This window comes from Myotis daubentonii, chromosome X (assembly GCF_963259705.1).
Source record: "Myotis daubentonii chromosome X, mMyoDau2.1, whole genome shotgun sequence".
NCBI lineage: Eukaryota > Metazoa > Chordata > Mammalia > Chiroptera > Vespertilionidae > Myotis > Myotis daubentonii.
The window spans coordinates 41,170,118-41,192,441 of record NC_081861.1 but is presented as its reverse complement, the minus strand read 5'-3'; the positions used below and the strand labels follow the sequence as shown (position 1 = coordinate 41,192,441).

The following is a 22,324-nucleotide window of genomic DNA, read 5'->3' as shown; positions in this document are numbered from 1 at the left end:
GGTGCGGGAACCGGAAGTCACTTATACCTTAATTTTAAAAGGCACCACAAATCTAATTGGATTCAATTCTAGCATTTTTATTCTAGATGATCAGTATTTTATAATCATTAGGAACTACCAATACTCTTGGTCTTTAAAAAATTGGAAGTGAAGTCAAAACCCCCACAGCACCCCCCCCCCACCATATGACCAACATTGCCTGGCCCTCCATTGTTGTCTGCAGGGGGCTCTAGCTGGCCTTGCAATTCGGACATTTGCCTACTTTTGCGGAACCTACAAGATGTTTACATTTTAGAATAGGATCTGTTGACATATCTGAGTCGGATGAGAAAAGGGTTGGAAAGTTAAGTGGCAGCAGTTTTCTTTTATTAAAAATAATATCCAGCCAAAACCAGTTTGGCTCAGTGGATAGAGCGTCGGCCTGCCGACTGAAGGGTCCCGGGTTCGATTCCGGTCAAGGGCATGTATCTGGGTTGCGGGCACATCCCCAGTGGGAAGTGTGCAGGAGGCGTCTGGTTGATGTTTCTCTCTCATCGATGTTTCTAACTCTCTATCTCTCTCCTTTCCTCTCTGTAAAAACTCAATAAAATATATTAAAAAAATATCCATAAGTAGGTGTGTTGAAAGTAGAGAAATAGGTAAAAAAGGATAAGCACATGTAATAGATTTTAAGGGACTTTTATATCTGAAATACTACATTTGTGTGTATTGACAGGACTTCACAGTTTATAACCCAAAGGAAAAGAAGAGAAAAAATTATCTCTCTCTAAAGTTTACATTTGTTAGACTTTTTGGTTCAGAGAGCCCTTTAAGTAGCAGACAGAGGTACTAGACACCCCCACCGTTCAGCAAAATGCACATAAATGCACCATCTTGCATAAAATTTTAGGATGTTCATTAAAAACCCCAGGTCTGCTTCCTTCCTTTGTTTTCAGGGATGATATGAAGATTGGGATGAGCTATCCAAAAGAAGATTTATAAAATAAAAATGTTGAAATTAAAATACATATTTGGAATTAATTCAAAAGAATACAGTGTGTGTATTGTGCACAACTAGCCATGTGTTGATGGTTGTTTAAGCTAAATTATTGGTACTTTGAGGATCACTGTGTTATTTGCTTTATTTCAAGATCTAATGCTTTATTTATTCCATTTTCAGATACTCTCTTAACTTACTGGAATAAAGTATCTCCTCAGGAGCTCATAAACATTCTCATACTTTTAGAGTAAGTTAACATTTTCATATATATCCCCTTATTTGGGGAGCTTAATTTTTATACATAATAAAATGTTAACTTTTTTCTTGCTTTCAACATCTTATTTGCTAATAATGTAGAAAATTTTGATAATATAGATGCTGACATTCCAGTTCTTCACATATAGAGGAAAAACATGGTGATACTTGTGATATTATAGAAAAGCCTAGCCAGTAATAGACAAGTTTTATAGCCTGGCAGGAGTCTTTTTGTGTTCTGGAAAACTAGAAGTGGCATCAACTGTACTAAATCATTCAGAGCAGATGCTGGCTTAATAGAGCAGCTTAACTTACTGGAATTTATAATTTGTACTCTAAAGTAGAGCTGAGTAGTTTCACTCACTTCAGAAATGTACAGATACATAAATAGATGATAGATTAATAGATTGATATAGATATCTCCATTCCAAGGCACTTGGGAAATTCTAGTCTTTTTTTTTCTAGATAGAAGTGGAAAGTTGTTATATACAGGGTGAGGTAAAAGTAGTTACAGTAGTGATTACTTGAAACAGTTTATTCTTGTATCATTACTTATTAATAATTGTATTATTTTCCATATGAACAACTGTAAACCTACTTTTTCCCACCCTGTATAGTATGCTGAGGTATTTTAATATTATTTAAGAAAACTAAAATAAAAATTAGAATGAAATCTAGCAAACTTTTGAATAAATAGTACAGATATATATATATATATATATATATATATATATATATATATATATAATATGTTCATGTTTACCAAAACACAAAGAGGATAATTCATAAATATTTATTAAAGTACTTCAAAATTTTGCAGAAAATGGCAGCAATCAAAACAGTACTTAAGATTAAAAAGAAAATAAACTACTCTAATTATATTGATATCTTTGCTAATGAAAATATATGATGTTGGGGATTTACTTTAAAAAACTATGGGAGGTAGGTAGATAGGAAGGATGGAAGGACAGCAGAGGACCTATTCAGGGTAGAGATTAAACAAAAATGGCTATGAATTGATTATTGTTGAGGCTGGCAGGTACTGGGTATGTGGGAGGTTAGTATGCTATCCTCCCTAATTCTGTATGTGTTAGAGATTTTTAGTCATAGAAAGTATTTTAATGTCATTATAAAAAAGCATAGCAATTACCCCAACTTTTAGGGCTTATGAAACTTTCTTTAGGTATTAACTATACTAGAGACTTTTGCTATGATATATTATAGAAAACAAAGGATGATTAACATTGATAGGTTCTTTTATGTTGTTAAAATTATACATGAAGACATGGGCCTTTTTGATATCAATGTAATTTTAGCAAATAAATGTAGAGAAATATAATATGGCAAGCCCCCAATTAGTTATGTGTATATTTCTGTCTATCAAAACATACATTACAATATGAGTTAAGTAGTCATTCTTTGTAGCACATGAATTTTCAAATATTACTTGTTAAATTGCAGATAATTACTTTACTAACATGCTACTGTTTTTCTTTCTAGAGTATGTTTGTTTCACTTTAGATACATGGGAAAAAGAAACATAGCAAGGTAATTCCCATAGCATGGCAATTTCCACTTTTTTCTGTTTCTTCCAACAGAGGGCAGTCTTGATCATGCCATATAAAAAGTACATTATTCATTTTTAATTCTCTTGAAACCTATATAATTACTATTAGCCAATGTTACCCCAGTAAATTCAATACAAATTTTTAAAAGGACAACCCATGATTTATGTATATCTCAACTCAAACTTTAAATTAAACTAATGTGAGCTGATACATTTAAGTTTTCCAAAGGAAAATGGTTAGCCCTATGTGCAGGGTTTCTGTCCCAATCCTGAAACAGATGTTGTGTTTTCTAAAGGATGTGTGAGGAAGGGCTAGATCCAAGAGAAGGCAGGAAACCATAAACTGAGGACAGTTGGAAGATTTGTATTTTTATTTACAAACTATCAGTACTCACCTAAGTTGCTAAGGTAAACAGAAATTCTCAACAGTGATTGGGATAACATTATTAATGAGCATTTTTTTTCTTTTTGCTGTTTAAGTCTTAGTGAAATAAATAATTTTAAAATATTTCAGAGACCCTAAGGAAAATATTACTTGCTTATTTCAATGAGATAAATTGTTGGGGTAGAGTTTGTAGTCATTAAAGCAACACAACTAGAGTTCATTTTTTTAATGTTAAATTCCATTGCACTTCCAAAAACTGAAGAGGCTGTTTGGATAGGGTTTATAATTGCTGAGTCTCTGGAACATTCTAATAATAGATAATTCAGGTGACATTTTTCACTGTCTTTCCCCATAACTTGAAACTGACATGGTAACTACCACCATGAGCCTTAACCTCTAACATTCTGCTGACTCTCCCCCTATGTTTCCTAGAGAATAAACACACTATTTTTCTTATTTTGCTCCTCTATGACCCAGTTGTAATTTTTAATAAAACCTTAATATTAAAGAAGAAAATTACAAATTCTTGCAATAGACATGTTTAAAGAGTAAAAATTTCTGGTCCAAGATTAACTCAAGTTTAGAAACATTTGATTGACACTCCTTCTTCATTCAGGAATCCCCTCCTCCATTTCAACTTTTGAGCAGCCCTCTTACTGACTTTGCTGACTTGCCCTTCCTCATCTCCTGAGAAAAGACTGAATCTTATTAGAGTGTTGTCCACTTTACACTGATATTTTTGATGAGAAAGAGGGAAGTAAATAACTCTCTAAATTCCTTAATTATATTCTTATAGTATCAGCTCTTTTAAATATATATTAAAACTTCATACAATTTCCAGTGATGTCTCATTTAAGCCAAATAATAGTTGAAAGAATATTGATCATAGTATTGTGTTTATGTGGAAACCTAATTTTTTTTTTTAGTTAAAAAACATCTAACATTGAGATATAGTATTATAGTACTCCAATTCCTAACTTTAAATTTTATTTTAGGATACAGGATGCCTGGCTGTCAAAACATTTTGGAGTAGACCGAAAATCTCAAACCATGCCAGCTCTTCGAAACAGATCAGGAGTAATGCAGGCCCGGCTTCAGCATCTTAGTAGCCTGGAAAGTTCATTTACACTTAATCACAGTAAGTGAAAATGTGTGTGGGGTCCCCATTTGAAACAGATATGTAATACTATTTTACTTTAAAGAAGTCCTGGTTTAAATAACCTATATGATTGAAAATGATTTCACAGACATAGATCTAATTGCATATCTGTGTATTTATATATCATCATTTCATAATATATGACTATAATAAAATATGCATAAAATTTTTCAGCAATTTTAGGTAATGGTATTGTTTTTCTTAATTCATTATTAAATCAGTTTTTCTTACTGAAGTGTTTTTATTTACATTGAATATCCTTCATTACTACTGTTAAACCTTTTTTTAAAGAATAGTTTATTAATTTTTAGAGAGGAAGGGAGAGAGGGAGAGAGAAAGAAACATCCATGTGAGAGAGTGCACATTGTTCAGCCACCTCCTGCATGGCCCCTACTGGGGATTGAGCCCACAATTCAGGCATGTGCCCTTGACTGTGAGTCAAACCAGCAACCTCCTGATGCAAAGCAGGACATCCAACCAACTGAGCCACACTGGCCAGGGCTCTACTGTTAAACTTTAACGCAAATATTAGCATAATAGTATAACATAATAGTGTATGCAATATTTATTTAGAGTTATTGTTCAATGATTTTAAGGGATTACACATGCTGAGCTGAATGCAGAGATTAAAGAACTGTAAATACTTTTTGACAAAAGTGTTTCACACAGGTTGAAGTATTGATAAGGCAAGTAGGACAAGGAGAGAAATCTTGCCCAGCTGGGAAAGCTAGAGGGTTATATACTTGGAAGCTATCCCTTGAAAAGCAAATATTAATAAAAAGTCAAAGAGTGAGAAAACTTGCATTTCCATAGTCCTCTGGAGGATGCAGAGAAGGAAGCCAGCAAAAGTGGCCTGTATTAAGGACTAATAATAAAACGAATGTCTTGAGCAGGTGGGTCCTGACGCGACAGACTCGACATTTTAAAAAATGCGGCTTACAGCCTACACGGCCTAAAATGCCTCCCACATTATTTCCTAGTTATATTGCCATAGTTCATCACTAAAATCTTGTCTCCAAGGGAGTGGGCTCCTAATTATGTGTGCAGAGCTGTTGATACATAGCTCTAAGTAAAAATTGGTAGACTTGATTAACCAAGACTATATTTGATTTAGGAACAAACACAGTGAAACTCATTAGGTCTGCAAGTATCGAGAGCCTCCTCTCTTCTTGCTTGTCTCTCTAAGTTTTTTGGAGGGGAAATCATTCAAAACTATTATGTGAATCTCTGTTCAGCAGTTTTAATTTACTTTTTGTTTAATCCTAGGTTCTACAACAACTGAAGCAGACATTTTCCATCAGGCCCTTCTAGAAGGCAATACTGCTACTGAAGTTTCTTTAACAGTGCTAGATACCATATCGTTTTTTACCCAGTGCTTCAAGGTAAAAATGAAGAGTTAAAATTCAGCTGGCATCATTGCAAAGAAAACATTATAACAAAACATAACCAGTCATAGGAATAAAAGCCCCGATGAGCACTCAGGAAACTTTGATGATAGACTGAGTTTGGCTACTGTGTGACCTTGGGAATTCACCAAGACTCACCTGCCACACCCAATTGTTTTATTTTCCTGGTTAAAAATAGATGTCTTTCATACTTTTATTAAAATATTCAGTAATTTTAGCCCAAATCATGACTGAATTGGTTTTCTTAAATGCCTGTTGTCATGAGGTGACTCTTTAGGTTAGATGATGTCCAGGCAGCCTGGCTGGCTTCCCTGGTCAGGCGCTTAGTGTTTTTTCTCAGATGTTTGCCTCAGTACAAATCGTTATTACTATGATTAAAAAGAATAAGGCCAAAGCAATGAACTTTCAGGGTTGTTAAAGGAGTAAATTGGGCTAATAGATGTGTTTAAAGAATAAAAACTACATAGCTGTAATATAATATCAGTGGGAGAACTCAAAAGTGAAAAATTGTGCTCACTTTCACCTGAGTTATACAGATAATTTTTTTCTTTTCTCCCCCCTCTGTGCTTTTCAAGAGGCTCAAGGGAAAATCGAATTAGATACTAATAAGAAATAGGCATCAGTATCCCTTTATGAAATATTAAGTTCTCATTAAAATGCAAACCAAATTCATTGTGCCAATAACTAAGGATATTTGGTCTCGAGGCTTGCATTGTATTCCTTCCTCCTAGTCATATGTGTCTCATTTATTAACAAACATACCTCTTGGTAGATGTCAGGCACTACCCTAAGTGCTTTATGAATATTAAATCGGTTTTTTTATTGTGGGGCTGGGGGAAATGGGGATGACTGCAAATGGGCACCAGGGAGGTTTTGGGGTGATGGAAATGTTCTAAAATTGGATTGTGATGGTTGTACAACTCTGTAAATTTACTAAAAATAATTGAACCATATACTTAAAAATGGTAAATTTTATGGTATATAAATTATACCCCAATAAACTAAAAAAATACAAATATGAACTCACTTTTAGTCTTCATATGGCTTTTTGATATAGATACTATTATTATTCCCATTTAAAAACGAGCAAACTGAGGCTCACAGGGAATTTAATGTCATATAGCTGGTCAGTGGCAGACTCAGGATTCAGATCTAGGCCAGTTATCACAAAGGTCTAAGCTTCTAACCATATATCATGTTTGGAAATAAACTAAGGAAAGAGCCAGAAAAATCTAACACCCTGCATGGATTCTGGCTGTTGATGTTACCATTAGATTTGTCAAAACTTTGAATATTATTTTGTCGGTTTTTTGTTGTTGTTTTTGGCCAAGTTGTAACCTGCTAGTTTTTTGAGGGATAGGAGAATAGGGCTGGAGAAGTTAACCAATGCTTTTTTTTTTTTTTTAAAGTTTCACAAACCAATAGTTATTTCTCTACAATTTATTGTTTCATTTATGTCTCTTTACATGGAGCATTTAAACAATTTATATGGTCTGTTCAATTGTGACACCTGTTATTACCTCTACTCATAGAGGGTTTAATTTTTCACCAACGACTAAACATATCTTATACTAAACATACTTAAAAATTAAATTAGATAATAGACTTTTAAAATATGATTGATATTTTCCTTAATTCTTACATTACTTAGTCTTCCTCAGAGAAATACACTTGTATCCATTTATTTTAAATTTACTGGTTTCTTACTTGAGAAGTAATATGGCTAGGTTAATAGAAACTACTCTTCCCATCCTAGTTCTGTATTTGGTGTGTTACATTGGAAAAATATTTTTTCATCTTATGCATAAAATGATGGAAGCAAGTATAGATGTAGTTTATGTAGTATTTTGAGATTTCCAAGTTGAAAGATGGCACAGATGTTTTAAACATTTTGTTTCCCTGGAATTTTCATACATGGATTGATAAACAGGTATTGGTAAGTCAGATCTCTCATTCTAAGCAGGGGTAACATAAACTGTTTCTGCCAAAATTATGTTTATTTTCATGTTTTTTTAGAGTCAACTTTTAAATAATGATGGCCACAACCCATTAATGAAAAAAGTATTTGATATTCATCTTGCTTTTCTTAAAAATGGACAATCTGAGGTGTCGCTGAAACATGTATTTGCTTCATTGCGAGCTTTCATCAGTAAGGTAAGGACAAAAGCTTTATGGCTAGCTGCTAGTGGGCTTGCTTCATGGCAAGAAAAAAAGAAGTGAAAGAGGATTATTGTTATGACATCTACAAACCTCAGACACGGAACCCACTAAGTCAGTACAGTAAAACCTCCATATAACAGACTAATTCAGGCGAGGGGGTTTCTGTTAAAGCTGAAAGTCTGTCATGTAATAAAGTAGGTTTTCTGAATGCATATGTTAAAAATTTGATAAATTAGTTTACCTGTTTTTACTTAAGTAGACACATCTGTGTAATTAAAATTAAGTATGTATGAAAAGTTTTAATTTCACAGAAAAGTTTTCTATATGTATTACTGTAATTTTAAATTTATACTGAATAGGTCTAGTAAATGCATGCATTCACCAGTCACCTTGAGTAAACATGGCTGGGGCATGGCTTAGGGAAAGTGGGAACATCTGCCGGCAATACTGCTGCAGAAAGCCACGCCATTCTACAACAGAACCATTTACCATGTGCCAAGTGGTGTGATCACATGCTGATCACTTACTGAACATTGTTTACGAGCAGTGTGACTCCTGGATTTAAATACATAGACCAGGGGTCCTCAAACTTTTTAAACAGGGAGCCAGTTCACTGTCCCTCAGACCGTTGGAGGGCCGGACTATAGTTTAAAAAAAAACTATGAACAAATTCCTATGCACACTGCACATATCTTATTTTGAAGTAAAAAAACAAAACGGGAACAAATACAATATTTGTATTTGCATGTGGCCTGCGGGCCGTAGTGAGGACCCCTGACAGACTATAGTTGTAAATATGTTATATTTATGTCGGTAAATTACTAGTGTTTTTTTCCAATGTATGGCCTACTCACTAAAATTTGTTAAAAATAACAGTGGATTGCCCTGGCCAGTGTGCTCAGTGGTTAGCGCATCTGCCCTCGGGCTGAAGGGTTGCGGGTTTGATTCCTGATCAAGGGCACGTACCTGGGTCGCCATTTTGATCCCTGGCCTGGTCTGGGTGTGTATGGGAGGCAATCAATTGATGTGTCTCTCTCACATCTATGGTTTCTCTCTCTCTCTCTCTCTCTCTCTCTCTCTCTCTCTCTAAAAATCAATGGAAAAAATATCCTCTGGTGAGGGTTAACAAAAAACAAAACAAAACAAAAAACAACAGTGAATTAATGACAAAAAAAAAATAGCCTGTTAATGTAATTATAAGAAAATCTTGGCTAAAAGCATTTTTAAATTAACAGGGTGTTAATATCCTTTTTAAAAAAATCCTCACCTGAGGATATTTTTCCCATTGACTTTTTAGAGAGGGTGGAAGGGAGTAAGGAGGGAGGGAGAGAGAGACTCAGTATGGGGTCAAATGAATGAGCCCTTCCTTTCAATGCTAATGGCATCTGTTGGCTATAAATTTTCAGGCTTTACCTCATTTTTAAAGAAACCTCAGGCTAGACTTTTAGGAATAAATATGACTGAAACAGATAGCAAAGATTTATTTCTGGTCTGCTTCTGATAGCTTTTAAATGTAATAAAAAGCATCATAAACCAAAATGGAGTTAAAATTATGGAAAGGCACAGTTCAGGCCTTCCTCTCTGGTATGTGTAACTTTAACAAGATAAACAAATTCAATTAATTGATTTGTATAATAAGATAACTAAAAAAAAAAAAAAAGATAACTAAGCATGGAAAGCTTTTTTGTCATCACTACTTATTGCATTTAATTGATATAGAGATTAGGTGGATTTGAAGGTTTTTTTAAAATTGCTATTTAATACAATTTGTGAATAAAGAAATAAATGGAAAACTGCGTTCACTATAAGCATCTTATAAGAAACTGAGGGAAAGAGATTAAAAAATAGTTTATTTGCCCTAACCCAGTGGTTCTCAACCTTCCTAATGCCACGACCCTTTAATACAGTTCCTCATGTTGTGGTGACCCCCAACCATAAAATTATTTTTGTTGCTACTTCATAACTGTAATTTTGCTACTGTTATGAATTGTAATGTAAATATCTGATATGCAGGATGTACTTTCATTGTTACAAATTGAACATAATTAAAGCATAGTGATTAATCACAAAAACAATATGTAATTATATATGTGTTTTCCGATGGTCTTAGGCGACCCCTGTGAAAGGGTTGTTCGACCCCCAAAGGGGTCGTGACCCACAGGTTGGTGACCCACAGGTTGAGAGCCGCTGCTCTAGGGAGAAGGACATGCATATGCAAAGGCCCAGAGTTGGGAAAGAGCTTGAAATTCTGGAGACTGAAAGGTCCAGTTTAGCTGGAGCATAGTGAACTAGGAAGATCATCAGCATGAGTGTAGTTGAAGCCATGGGAATGATTTAATTTCTCCTGGAGTGTATATAGAGGAAGAACCAAAAAATAGGTCAAAATTAGTACATTGGAGAAAAACAACATGGAAGGGGTTAGAAGAGAAATGTGTAGAAGAGATGAAAGGAAGCAGTCACAGAAGTAGGAAGAAAGAAGGCTATTGTGGAAGCCAAAAGAGAAAACAGTGTCAACATTATTAAGAGATACAGAGTGTCCTAATAAGGGGGAAGGGAAGCCCATTGGAATTGACAGTTATGAAGTCACCATTGATTCTGGCCATTTGCCCACTCAGAAGTGACGTGGGTAGAAGAGTTAATATAGTAAATTAACTACATTACAGCTATGCCCTCCCATACACCTTTATTTTCATTTTCATACTAGAATATCTTGTCCAGCAAGGTTTGTTTTCATCTGGTGAACCTGTTGATGAGATTTCCGGGCAGCCAATCAGAAAACATTTATTAAACATTCATATCTGCATAGCATTACACTTGGTCTTAATGTGATAAAAAGAAGGTTGATTCCTACAACATGGTTTTAAATTCAAGATTCCCAAGAAGTTATTTTGAAAAGGTTGGCCCTCTAGCTTCATATTCCCTGAAAAACATCGATCGTGTACCCTGCAGCAGCTTACTCCTTGCTTGCCTAGACATGTAAGCATTAGAGATTATAACAAGCCTATGTTATATGTATATTTTATCTTCCACAAAGCAGACTGACTACATTCTCAAAGTAACAGCCACTTGACTGTTTAGACCCGTGATGGCGAACCTATGACACGCGTGTCAGAGGTGACACGCGAACTCATTTTTTTGGTTGATTTTTCTTTGTTAAATGGCATTTAAATATATAAAATAAATATCAAAAATATAAGTCTTTGTTTTACTATGGTTGCAAATATCAAAAAAATTCTATATGTGACACGGCACCAGAGTTAAGTTAGGGTTTTTCAAAATGCCGACACGCCGAGCACAAAGGGTTCGTCATCACTGGTTTAGACAGCCACTTTTGTACTCTCTATGCCAATATATATTTTTTTAAAGTATAGTTGACATACAATATTATATTATTTTCAGCATAGTGATTTGACACATTCCTCAGATGTGATCACCACAATAAGTCTCTTAACCATCTGTCACCAAAGTTGTTATGATAATGTTGACTAATTTCCCTATGCAAAAATATATCTTATGTTTTTTTTAATTGATTTTAGAGAGAGGGGAAGGGAGAGGGATAGAGAGAAACATCAATGAGAATCACCAATTAGCTGCCGCCTGCACGCCACCTACTGGCGATGGAGCCTGCAACCCTGGCATGTGCCCGACTGGGGACCTCTTGGTTCATGTGTTGACACTCAACCCCTGAGCAACACTGGCCAGGCACAAAATTTATCTTAACACTGTTCATGAGTAAAGGACACATATATGTTTGTGCATCTACACTTCATCTATACCCCGTTTTGTTAAAAGGTCAATTTTACTTGCTCAATAGATTCCCACTATAATTTTCTCAGTATTTGGAAGTTCATAACTTAAAGAACTGTTTAAATATAAAGCAGAAGAGTAAGTAATGCAGATTGTCCTTCCCATTTTTAAGGGTCAGATCGAGACCCATCAATCATTCATCATTTCAGTCATTCATTAATTTAATGCATATTATCAAGAACCTACATAACATTTTTTTCCAGATCATAATGAGCTCTTCTCAATCTGTACCATTTATTGTTAGCACCTCACATTTTTGTAGTGACTTGTGTACTGACTTGAGTTGTTTTGTCATTGACACATGCTGGCCGTTGTGTGTTTAACTAGTTCATGTTTTCCAGAGCAGAGCCCTAATCTTAAGTTCATTATGTATCTTCAAGACACCTAGCATAGATTTAAGTGGGAATATAGTTGGTATTTGATAGTTGATTGATTTTTATGATTGGGTTTTCAGATACTTATTTATGTTTTGTTCTTTAGTTCCCCTCAGCCTTTTTCAAAGGAAGGGTAAACATGTGTGCTGCATTTTGCTATGAGGTTTTAAAGTGCTGCACCTCGAAGATTAGCTCAACCAGGAATGAAGCATCTGCACTTCTGTATCTTCTGATGAGAAACAACTTTGAATATACCAAAAGGAAGACCTTTCTGAGAACACATCTGCAGGTCAGTGAAAATCAAAGCTCCTCTTCTTCAATTCAGTCTTTAGCCTCTAGATCAGCCGTGGGCAAACTACGGCCCGCGGGCCGGATCCGGCCCGTTTGAAATGAATAAAACTAAAAAAGAAAAAGAAAAAGACCATACCCTTTTATGTAATGATGTTTACTTTGAATTTATATTAGTTCACACAAACACTCCATCCATGCTTTTGTTCCGGCCCTCCGGTCCAGTTTAAGAACCCATTGTGGCCCTCGAGTCAAAAAGTTTGCCCACCCCTGCTCTAGATCAGTGGTTCCCGGTGTGGGGCACCACTCCACAGGGGAGCAATTTGATTTTTAAGGGGGGCAATTTGAGAATGAGTTATTAACAGTGAATTTTTTGCTTTTCTTATGGTTCTAGGGGCCTCATATCCAGTATAGAAATATATATTGTGACATATTTATACGTTTCAGTTCTCTATTATATGTTTTGAAACTTTATCTGCTAATTTTTCATATCACTTTATATTTTTTAGCAATTTCTTAGTGATTTCTTCCTCAGTACTTCAACTGTCCTTTCCTTCTTTTATTTCTCTTTCATGGATGCCATGTTCTTTGGCAGCTTGTTTAGACCAAGTTAATGGCCTTTTAGGCTTCCTCCATGTGAATAGGAATTCACTTTTTGAATAATAAAAATTATATGTCATGGGGGGCATCAGGATTTTAGAGATGCTTAGGTGGGGTGTGGCCAGAAAAAGGTTGGGATCCACTGCCCTAGATCAAGATCTAGAGCTACCCAGTCCAATACAATAGCTGTTAGCCACATGTGACCATTTAGCACTTGAAATGTAACTAGTCTGAATTGATATGTGCCCTAAATTTGGCTTTTGAAGATTAAATACCAAAAAGAGTAAAATGTCTCAATTGTTTTATATTTACAATATGTCGAAATGGTATTTTGGATATATTGGGTTAAGTAAACTATTTAAATTCACCTGTGTCTTTTTACTTTTTTAATTGATTTTTTTTTTTTTTTTAGAGAGAGAGAGACAGGGAGAGGGAGGGAGAGATCAAAACATCCATGAGAGAGATACATGGATTGTCTGCCTCCTGCATGCCCTCTACTGGGGATGAGCCCACAACCCAGGCATGTGCCCTGATGGGGAATCAAACCTGCGACCTCTTGGTGCATGGAATGACGCTCAACCAGCTGAGCCACACCAGTCAGGCTCTTTTTACTTTTTAATGCAGCTACTAGACAATTTAAAATTACATGCATGGGTCACATTATATTTCTATTGGAAAGTGCTATTCTAGAACATAGGTGTTATGAGCTAGACTCTAGTTCAGGTTCCAGGACCAACACACATTGTATGACCTTGAGAAACTTCCTTAGTGTGTCCGTGCCTCAGTTTCTTCATATGTAAAATAGTGGTAAATATTTGTGCCCGCCTCATACGATTGTTGTGAGGATTAAATGAGATGCTTAAATAACAAACAAAACACTCATTAAATATTCTGTAGTAGGTAATAATACAGTTTGTGTGTTTCACTTTTCAGTATGACCAGTAAGTGAAACATGAGAGAAGTCTCAAGGTGTAGTGAAAAGAATGAACTTTGGAATTAGACCTACCTGGGCTTAATTGTAGCTCAGCTACTTACTATGTGACCCTAGACAGGTGTATCAATCTATCTTAACTATTTGCCTTATCTGTAAAGTGAGGCCAAATATATTTCACCTTGCAGGGCTGTCATGAGGGATAAAAATAAAGTGTGTGTAGTGCCAGGCACAATGACTGGCATGTAATAGACACTCGGTACATGGTAGTTGTTATTCAACATCTCCATATTTTTTCTGCTTATTTAATGAAACTGCTTTGAACTAAAACACAATTAGGACTTCTTAGCTTAGTAGACCTCTTTGTAGTATGGGAAACCTTTGGTTATATTTATATCTTCACTGCCATGGTGTGTCCCATTGCAGTTGTTTTTTGGAAATGGGTTATAAATGGGGAAACAGCCTATCAGGTTTTTAGAAATGTTATCAGTAACGTGGAAATCCGATGGAAGTGTGTTCTTTCTGTAAAAATCTACTAAATACTAGTAGTTACTTTTGGATACTAGGGGCAGGGTTATATAATAAGGGCCTTTATAATTCACCTTTATATGAGGTATCATTTGAATACCATCTTTCCCCAAAACATTTCTGCAATTAGTGTGCCAGTATGCCTGAAATTCCCCATTAGGGTATGTTCTTCTGGGTCAAACCATTATTTCTCTCAAGTCCATTATTCAAATGTAAATTAATTAGTAAGTATGAAGACTTGCAACCATGTTTGGCACATAGTAAGTGCTCAAAAAAGAGTTACCTAGTATTATGATTATGATCTCTTTAATCCTCAGAACATTTCATAACCTTATTACAATTAAGGAAAGTGAGGAATGGAAGGGTTAAATAGATTTTCTAAAGCCCCACAGGGAATAATTGATAAAGTCAAGATTTGCATCTGAAGCAGTTTGATAGAGCCTGCAATCATAGCTCCTGCTTCCCAAGACCAGAGGTAAAGCATCCAGCCATTAACGCCTTACCATGAATCATTTAGGCATTCCTCAAAGGGATCCTCAGAGATTATAAAGCACCATCAAAGGCATTACATGTAGGGTTGTCTTAACTAGGTTGGTGCTAGTCAGAAACAAAGAAGGGGGGAAAAAGAAAAAAGAAACAAAAGAAAAGAAACAAAGAAGGGAACTGAGTTGCTGGAATTGGAAGTTCAGGACACTAAAATAGACCAGTGAAAAGGAATGAGAAACCATAGAAGAAAATGTCATTTATTCCCAACTTTGCCATAGCTGCTACCTAGCAAGCATGTTCAAAATGGAGACCTGACCCACCGTAGTTTCAGTTCACTATTATGAAACAGTTTTGGATCTAGCTGTACCATGAGCTTAGAAAAAAATTTCACATCTAACCAAGAAAAGTCCCAATAATATTTGAAATTGGGGCCTTTGAAGTTGCTATTTCCATAAAAGAATTTAAATTTCTCATGTCTGAAGAAAGTAGATTATGGTGGAACTGTGTAGAATCTTTAAAAGAACATTTCATATGAATGCTTATGGGCTTATACAATGATGAAAATAAATAGCATTTGTTAAAAAGACAATTGAAAAACAATATTTGCTTTTTCCCACAGATAATAATTGCTGTAAGTCAGCTGATAGCTGATGTAGCACTAAGCGGAGGATCAAGATTTCAGGAGTCTTTATTCATTATCAATAATTTTGCTAACAGTGACAGACCTATGAAGGTATGTTCTCACTTCACGTAATAAATTAGAAGCACCTTCACTGTCAGAAAAATTTACACTCCTAGATTTAAACTGTTATTGCGTCCATGACTTACTTTGTTGTTGTTGTTGTTGTTGTTAATCATCACCTGAGGATATTTTTTTCATTGATTTCCAGAGAGAGTGGAAGGGAGGGGGAGATATAGAGAGAGAGAAACATCAATGTGAGAGAGACACATAGATTGGTTGTCTTCTGCCTATGCCCCGACTGGGGCCTAGGATTGAGCCTGCAACAGAGGCATGTGACCTTGATCAGAATTGAACCTGTGACCCTTCAGTTGGGCCAACGCTCTAACCACTGAGAAAACTGGCTAGGGCAGGTTCATGACTTTAGTAAAATAGTGTATAGTCCTAGCCAGTTTGGCTCACTGGATAGAGCATTGACCTGCGGGCTGAAGGGTCCCGGGTTCAATTCCGGTCAAGGGCACATGCCTAGGTTGCAGGCTCAGTCCCCAGTAGGGGGCATGCAGGAGGCAGCCAATCAATGATTTGCTCTCATCATTGATGCTTCTATCTCTCTCTCCCTCTCCCTTCCTCTCTGAAATCAATAAAAATATATTTTAAAAAAAATAGAGTATAGAGAATGTAAGCTTCATGATTCCAGGCTTTGCCTTGTACACCACTGTATCTCTAGCACTTAGAAAACTGCCTGGTACATAGCAAATAATCAATGTTAGTTGAATGAGTGGATGATTGACTATACTGTGTATGCACAGTTGTTATGGCTAGTAGGATTGGAATTTTTTTCTGAGTTTGATTTCTAAACTTGCTCTGAATATAAATGGATCCTTTCTTTCTTAACAGTTGTTAACTATTTCCCATATTGATTAATTAAGCACTGAGTTTTAAATTTCACAAAATCTCACTTCTTAGAGCAGTTAACAGCCGCCTGATCCATTGTTAACAGATGAGGAACGGCACAGAAGAGATTTATTATCTGATGAGTTTTAAGAATCATCTGTTAACTGTGGCTTGCCATAGATAATTTTTTTCCTTTTTTAAATTGAATTTATTGGGGTGGTATTGGTTAATAAAATTATACAAGTTTCAGGTATATAATTCTACAACATAACTGTATATTGTATTGTGTGTTTATCACCCCAAGTCAAGTCTCTTTTCATCACCATTTATCTCCCATTTTCCATCTTCTACCTCTCCCACAGCCCCCTTCCCCCTGGCAGTCACTGTAATGTTTTCTATGTACATGAGTCTTTCCTTTTTTTTCTTTGTTTAATCCCTTCACCCTTCTCACCCAGCCCCCAAACCCCTCCCCTCTGACAGCTGTCAGTCTGTTCTCTGTATCCATGAGTCTGTCTCTACTGTGTTAGTTTATTTTATTCATTAGATTTCACATATAAGGGAAATCATATGGCACTTGTATTTGTCTGACTGGCTTATTTCACTTAGCATAATACTCTTCAGGATCATCCATGCTGTTGCAAAAGGTAAGCTTTCTTTCTTTTTTTATGACTGAATGGTATTCCATTGTGTAAAAGTACAACAGCTTTTTTATCCACTCATCTACCGATGGCCACTTGGGCTGCTTCCAAATCTTGGCTGTTGTAAATAATGCTGCTATGAGCATAAGGGTGCATATATTCTTTCAAATTAGTTTGTCAGGTTTGCCATAGATACTTATTGGCACTCCCAAAGACCCTGAACTCCATTCCTCTTTCTTACCTATTTGCTTAAAACCTATACCATTGTCAAAATTCATTAGTTGCACAGAAAGCAGGTTCTGATCTTTAGTACTATATGTGTACAAGGAAAGAGAAATCCTTTGCCAATAAAGAAATTTTCCTCCCAGAGGAATCATCTCCATTCTTGGGAAAGGTCATCTTCCAACATAATTGGACAATATTGTTTAAAATCTGAAAAAAAAATAAAGCTCACAGTCGTAGTGTCCTTGATGTTTGGGACATGTAGCTCTATGTAGCAAAAAATATTCCCACAGGAACATTGCTTAGATTGAAGAAAAGGAAAAAAAACCCAACAAAACAAAACACTGTCAGGCTGGGAAAGTTTGCTTTCCAGCCAGTTCTACTGGTTCCCCAGGAGATAAGTATATGAACACAGAAATGGCTTCTGTCATTTAGGATCTTTTATTCATACTCTAAGAGTTGTTACCATCCTTAATTCCATGTTATATAAAAGTTAGAAGAGCAACTTTTTCACAGTCATAGGGGTGTGTTTTGGCTTTCCTTGATAGGAAATCTTTTGCATTAACTCATTTCTTAAATGACTTAGTTTTATTAGTCAGTCACTTAGTTTATTGGTCATTCACTACCAATAAACCCTGTTAGAACAGGGAGTGCCTTGCTCCAGTAAATGGAATCTCTCTTAATGAATAAGAAGGTACTTTATGTATATAAGTATTACTTTAAAGGGATAAAGAAGGCACTTTTAAAAACTATTTCCTCCACTTTGGGTTATATTCACACTGGAAAGCTCCCTAACCCCTATATCTTTAATCATACAGATAATTGTGATTACTTCAGTGGGGTTAAGAGAAAGTGATAGGACTATTTTAATGGCCATAATAAAGAGGAAACTGTGACTTACTGGTTTTGGGGGATCAAAACAACACTTTGAGAGAGGTTAATTATCTCTTTAATCTCTTTAGAGTTCTCTATGATTCATAAGCTCTAATTTGTATAAGTGGACACTTTGTAGTATTTTTTCCCCTTAGTATATGCATGTAGTAGTTGGTGGATGGGATGGGTATGCTTATCAGTATGGAAGAGTGGGCTAAGGTCACTAGCTCTGGAGCCAAACTACCTGGGTGTAAATCTTGTCTCTACCACTTACCAACTATAATATTTTAACCAAGCTACTTAACTGCTTTGTGCCTCAGTTTTATGTTGGTAAATGAGTTATGATAGTCCTTAGCTCACAGGATTGTTGTAAGAATGCCTAGACCACTGCCCAATACAAAGTATACTGTCAATTTTTAGTTATTGTCCTACCAAGCAAAATAGAGACAGACTCATAGATAGAGAGCAGGCAGACAACTCTGGTGTGTGTGGAGGTGTTAGGGGTGGTGGTGGAGGGTTGAACAAAAAGAAAAAAAGAGAGAACTCATGGATCTGGATAATAGTGTGATGATTGCAGGGGAGGGGATTGGTGGAGGTGGAAGAGGGCATAGAGGTGATAAATGGTGATGAAAAAAATAAAATAAGGGAGAAGAAGAAAACAAAACATTTTTAGTTACTGTTGTAACTAAAACTACACAATACAGTGATTGTAGATTACTCTTATGGCTGTAGAATTCAGTGGAGGAGCTAGGGTTCAAGGCTTGGTAGCCTGACTCCAGTGTCCATGCTTTTAGGTATTGTGAATATACTGCCATCAAGTTTAGAGCCTTTGAAGCCTGAGCTAATTGGATATTTTAAAAAGAATTAATTTAAAGTTCTTTAGACACGTCCCATGCCAAGAACCAAATACCCAGAACTGTAACAAGGATTAAAAAATTGTATGTTGCCCTGACTGGTATGGTTCAGTTGGTTGAAGTGCACCAAAATGTTGTGGGTTCAATTCCCAGTCAGGTCACATATCCAGGTTGTGTGTTTGATCCCTGGTCAGGATGCCTGCAGGAGGCAATTGATCGATGTTTCACTCTCACATCAATGTTTCTCTCTCCCCCTCCCTCTCTCTCTTCTCCTCCCCCTCCCCCTCCCTCTCCCTTCTCCTTTCTCTAAAATCAATTTTTTAAAAAAATCATATGTTATTCCTAGGATTGAATGCTGAGGTTTAGAGCACATCAGTAATATTAATGAACATGTGTTTTTTGTTTTTAAATTAGGCAACTGCTTTTCCCACAGAAGTCAAAGATTTGACCAAGAGAATTCGTACCGTTCTTATGGCCACTGCTCAAATGAAAGAGCATGAAAAAGACCCTGAAATGCTAATTGATCTCCAGTATAGCTTAGCCAAGTCCTATGCAAGCACCCCAGAGCTCAGGAAAACCTGGCTTGATAGCATGGCCAAGATTCATGTAAAAAATGGAGATTTTTCAGAGGTAACTACTTAAGGCTTTGTTTTAAACACAGCCTTGCCAAATCCCTGGAGCACATTCTAACAGCTCTTTCTTTGTCATCCTTTTTTCAGGCAGCAATGTGTTATGTCCATGTAGCAGCTTTGGTTGCAGAGTTTCTTCATCGAAAAAGTAAGATATTTCTGTTATTAGAGATAGGGAGAATTTCAGTTAGTGCAATAGTTTTTATCCTTGTAGCTTGCAGCTGTGAATGTGATATAATTGAGCTCTGAAAAAATGTTCACCTTTAGCCTCATTCAGTGTTTAACAGAAGTTGTTCTTTAAAAAAACAAAACTGGATTGTCCATTTTGCCTTCTGCTTTGATTAAGAGTTAAATAGCCTGATATTCAGTGTTTATTTTCCAACACTGTCTCCCTGGAAGTCTGCCACAGATTAAATTCTTCGTAAGGCTCATGAGAAGCTCTGGATAATACCATTCACGTATTTTCCCCTCATCTGCCTCAAGTTCACCAACAACTGCCCACAGATTTAATCTCCACAGCCACTTTAATGCAACAGTACCTTGGTATTAAAGGGTAGTCAGCACATCATCAACATGGCCAAATAAGACATTCCTTGTTTGTCCTCCCCCCGCCCAACAACAATTTGGCATCCATCCAGAGACACAATTGCCTTTGTGGGAGCTCTGGGAGCTAGTGCCTTATGCAAAGGAACCTGGGAGGAATGTTACCAACCTCTGCATTAGGTACTAGGCAGACAGATCTCAGTCCTGGTTGTGGTTCCTGCAATGGCTCATGCACTGGCTCCAGCCCTTCCTAGTCTAGGAGCCCCTGGAGAATACTATCTTATGTAATCACCCATAGACAAGAGAGCCTTGGTGGAAATGTAGGAGTCCAGTGGAGAAATTCCAGCATGCCACTAGAGTATACACACACACACACACACACACACACACACACACACACACACGTTTAAATGCATTGGAGAGGGTAAAGTTTTACTTTACTCATGTCACCCCTTCCCCAAGGTGGCACAGCTCAGTGCCAAGAGAGACATCTTGTCTGTGATTTCTTTCACGGGAAAAGAGAGAACATGAGAATGGACACCTGGCTTCCCCAGCTGTACAGGATGCTGCCAAAGAGGCCCATTGCTCTTTTGCCCCATCCAGAGTGCTGAGTTGTGAGCTTCAGGACTGGGGGTGGGGGCAGGAAGAAGTTGGAAAAGTGGCAAATAGGACTCTCAGAAGGCATTAAAGAGACATGGTTCATATACTAGCTCAAGAAGCCCTCCAACTGGCCCATAAGCACCCTCCAGTGCTCCATGTGCTTCAACCACACCTCTCCTATTCTATAGCCAACTTCTTATGCATACTCCTGATGGCAGCAAGAGCAAGCTTTAGCAGACAGCTAGTGAGCACAAGCAAAAAGTAGGCCAGAATCTGTGGGCCAGGGAGAGACCACAAACTTGAACTTTATCACCACTCTTGGGAAAGCAAAAATGGAGGCTGTTTGCATCTGGCCCAGTGTGTTGCATGATGGAGAGAAGGCATACAAACTTACGAATTCTGCCACAAGAGGGAACAAGAAGTATGGAGAAGATGTATCCTTAAAAAATTTTGTGCAACCCTCAGAATCCCTAGCAAGGCAGGTGGAAAGCATTTCTCTCCCAAAGTCAGTCAGTGAAGACAGTTGGAAGTGACTGCTATTTCAAATGTGAAGACAGAAATGCCAGACAGCATGGTTGGAGCTGGAGAGCATTATGCTAGATGAAATAAGCCAGTCAGAAAAGATAAATATCACATGATCTCACTCATTTGTGGATTGTAATGAACAACATAAACCGATGAACAAAAACAGATCCAGAGACAGAGAAGCATTGATCAGATGCTCAAACCTCAGAGGGAAGGTAAGGGAGGATGGGGGTAAGGGGGAGAGATCAACCAGAGGACTTGTATGCATGCATATAAGCATAACCAACGGACGCAGACAACAGGGGGTGAGGGTGAGGGCAGGATTTGGGGAGTGGGGGGGCAATGAGGGGATAAAGACACATTTGTAATACCTTAATCAATAAAGGGGAAAAAATGAAGGAAACATGACATTACCAATAACCTTCCAGTAATCAAACTCAAACACTTGGAGAGCTGTAATTTACCTAATAAAGAATTCAAAATAGCTGTTTAAGGAAGTGCATTGAGTTACAATAAAATAGAAAGAAAATTCAATGAAATCAGGAAAAAAATACATGAACAAAATGAGGTTAAACAAAGAGATAGAAATCATTAAAAAGAACCAAACAAACTCTTGAGCTGAAGAATACAATGAAGTGAAAAATGAAATAGCATTACCAGCAGGATCAAACAGAAGAAATAATCTGTGAATTAAAGGGGAGGACCTTTCAAATTATCTAGTCAGAGGAGAGAAAAGAATGAAGAAAGTTTCAACATAAGAAACACCCAAGCCTTCCAGTGGTCGGCAAACCGCGGTTCGCGAGCCACATGCGGCTCTTTGGCCCCTTGAGTGTGGCACTTTCACAAAATACCACATGCGGGCGCGCATGTACAGTGCGATTGAAACTTCGTGGCCCATGCACAGAAGTCGGTATTTTGTGGAAGAGCCACACTCAAGGGGCC

The 22,324-nt window shown here is 36.8% G+C and overlaps 1 protein-coding gene across 3 annotated transcripts in view; it reads left to right on the top strand.

The window, feature by feature from the left end:
- The window catches only part of DOCK11 (dedicator of cytokinesis 11), a 191,150-nt gene that overhangs the window by 137,355 nt on the left and 31,471 nt on the right, over window positions 1-22,324 (top strand). For 2 of the 3 annotated variants that reach the window (XM_059679693.1, XM_059679692.1), the window contains 9 exons: window positions 1,160-1,226; window positions 2,735-2,782; window positions 4,182-4,324; window positions 5,612-5,727; window positions 7,768-7,905; window positions 12,199-12,381; window positions 15,545-15,658; window positions 19,500-19,715; window positions 19,805-19,862. In XM_059679693.1, the coding sequence (XP_059535676.1) occupies window positions 1,160-1,226; window positions 2,735-2,782; window positions 4,182-4,324; window positions 5,612-5,727; window positions 7,768-7,905; window positions 12,199-12,381; window positions 15,545-15,658; window positions 19,500-19,715; window positions 19,805-19,862 (1,083 nt within the window). The remainder of the gene's footprint in view (window positions 1-1,159; window positions 1,227-2,734; window positions 2,783-4,181; window positions 4,325-5,611; window positions 5,728-7,767; window positions 7,906-12,198; window positions 12,382-15,544; window positions 15,659-19,499; window positions 19,716-19,804; window positions 19,863-22,324) is intronic. The other variant, XM_059679694.1, reaches the window with a different exon arrangement.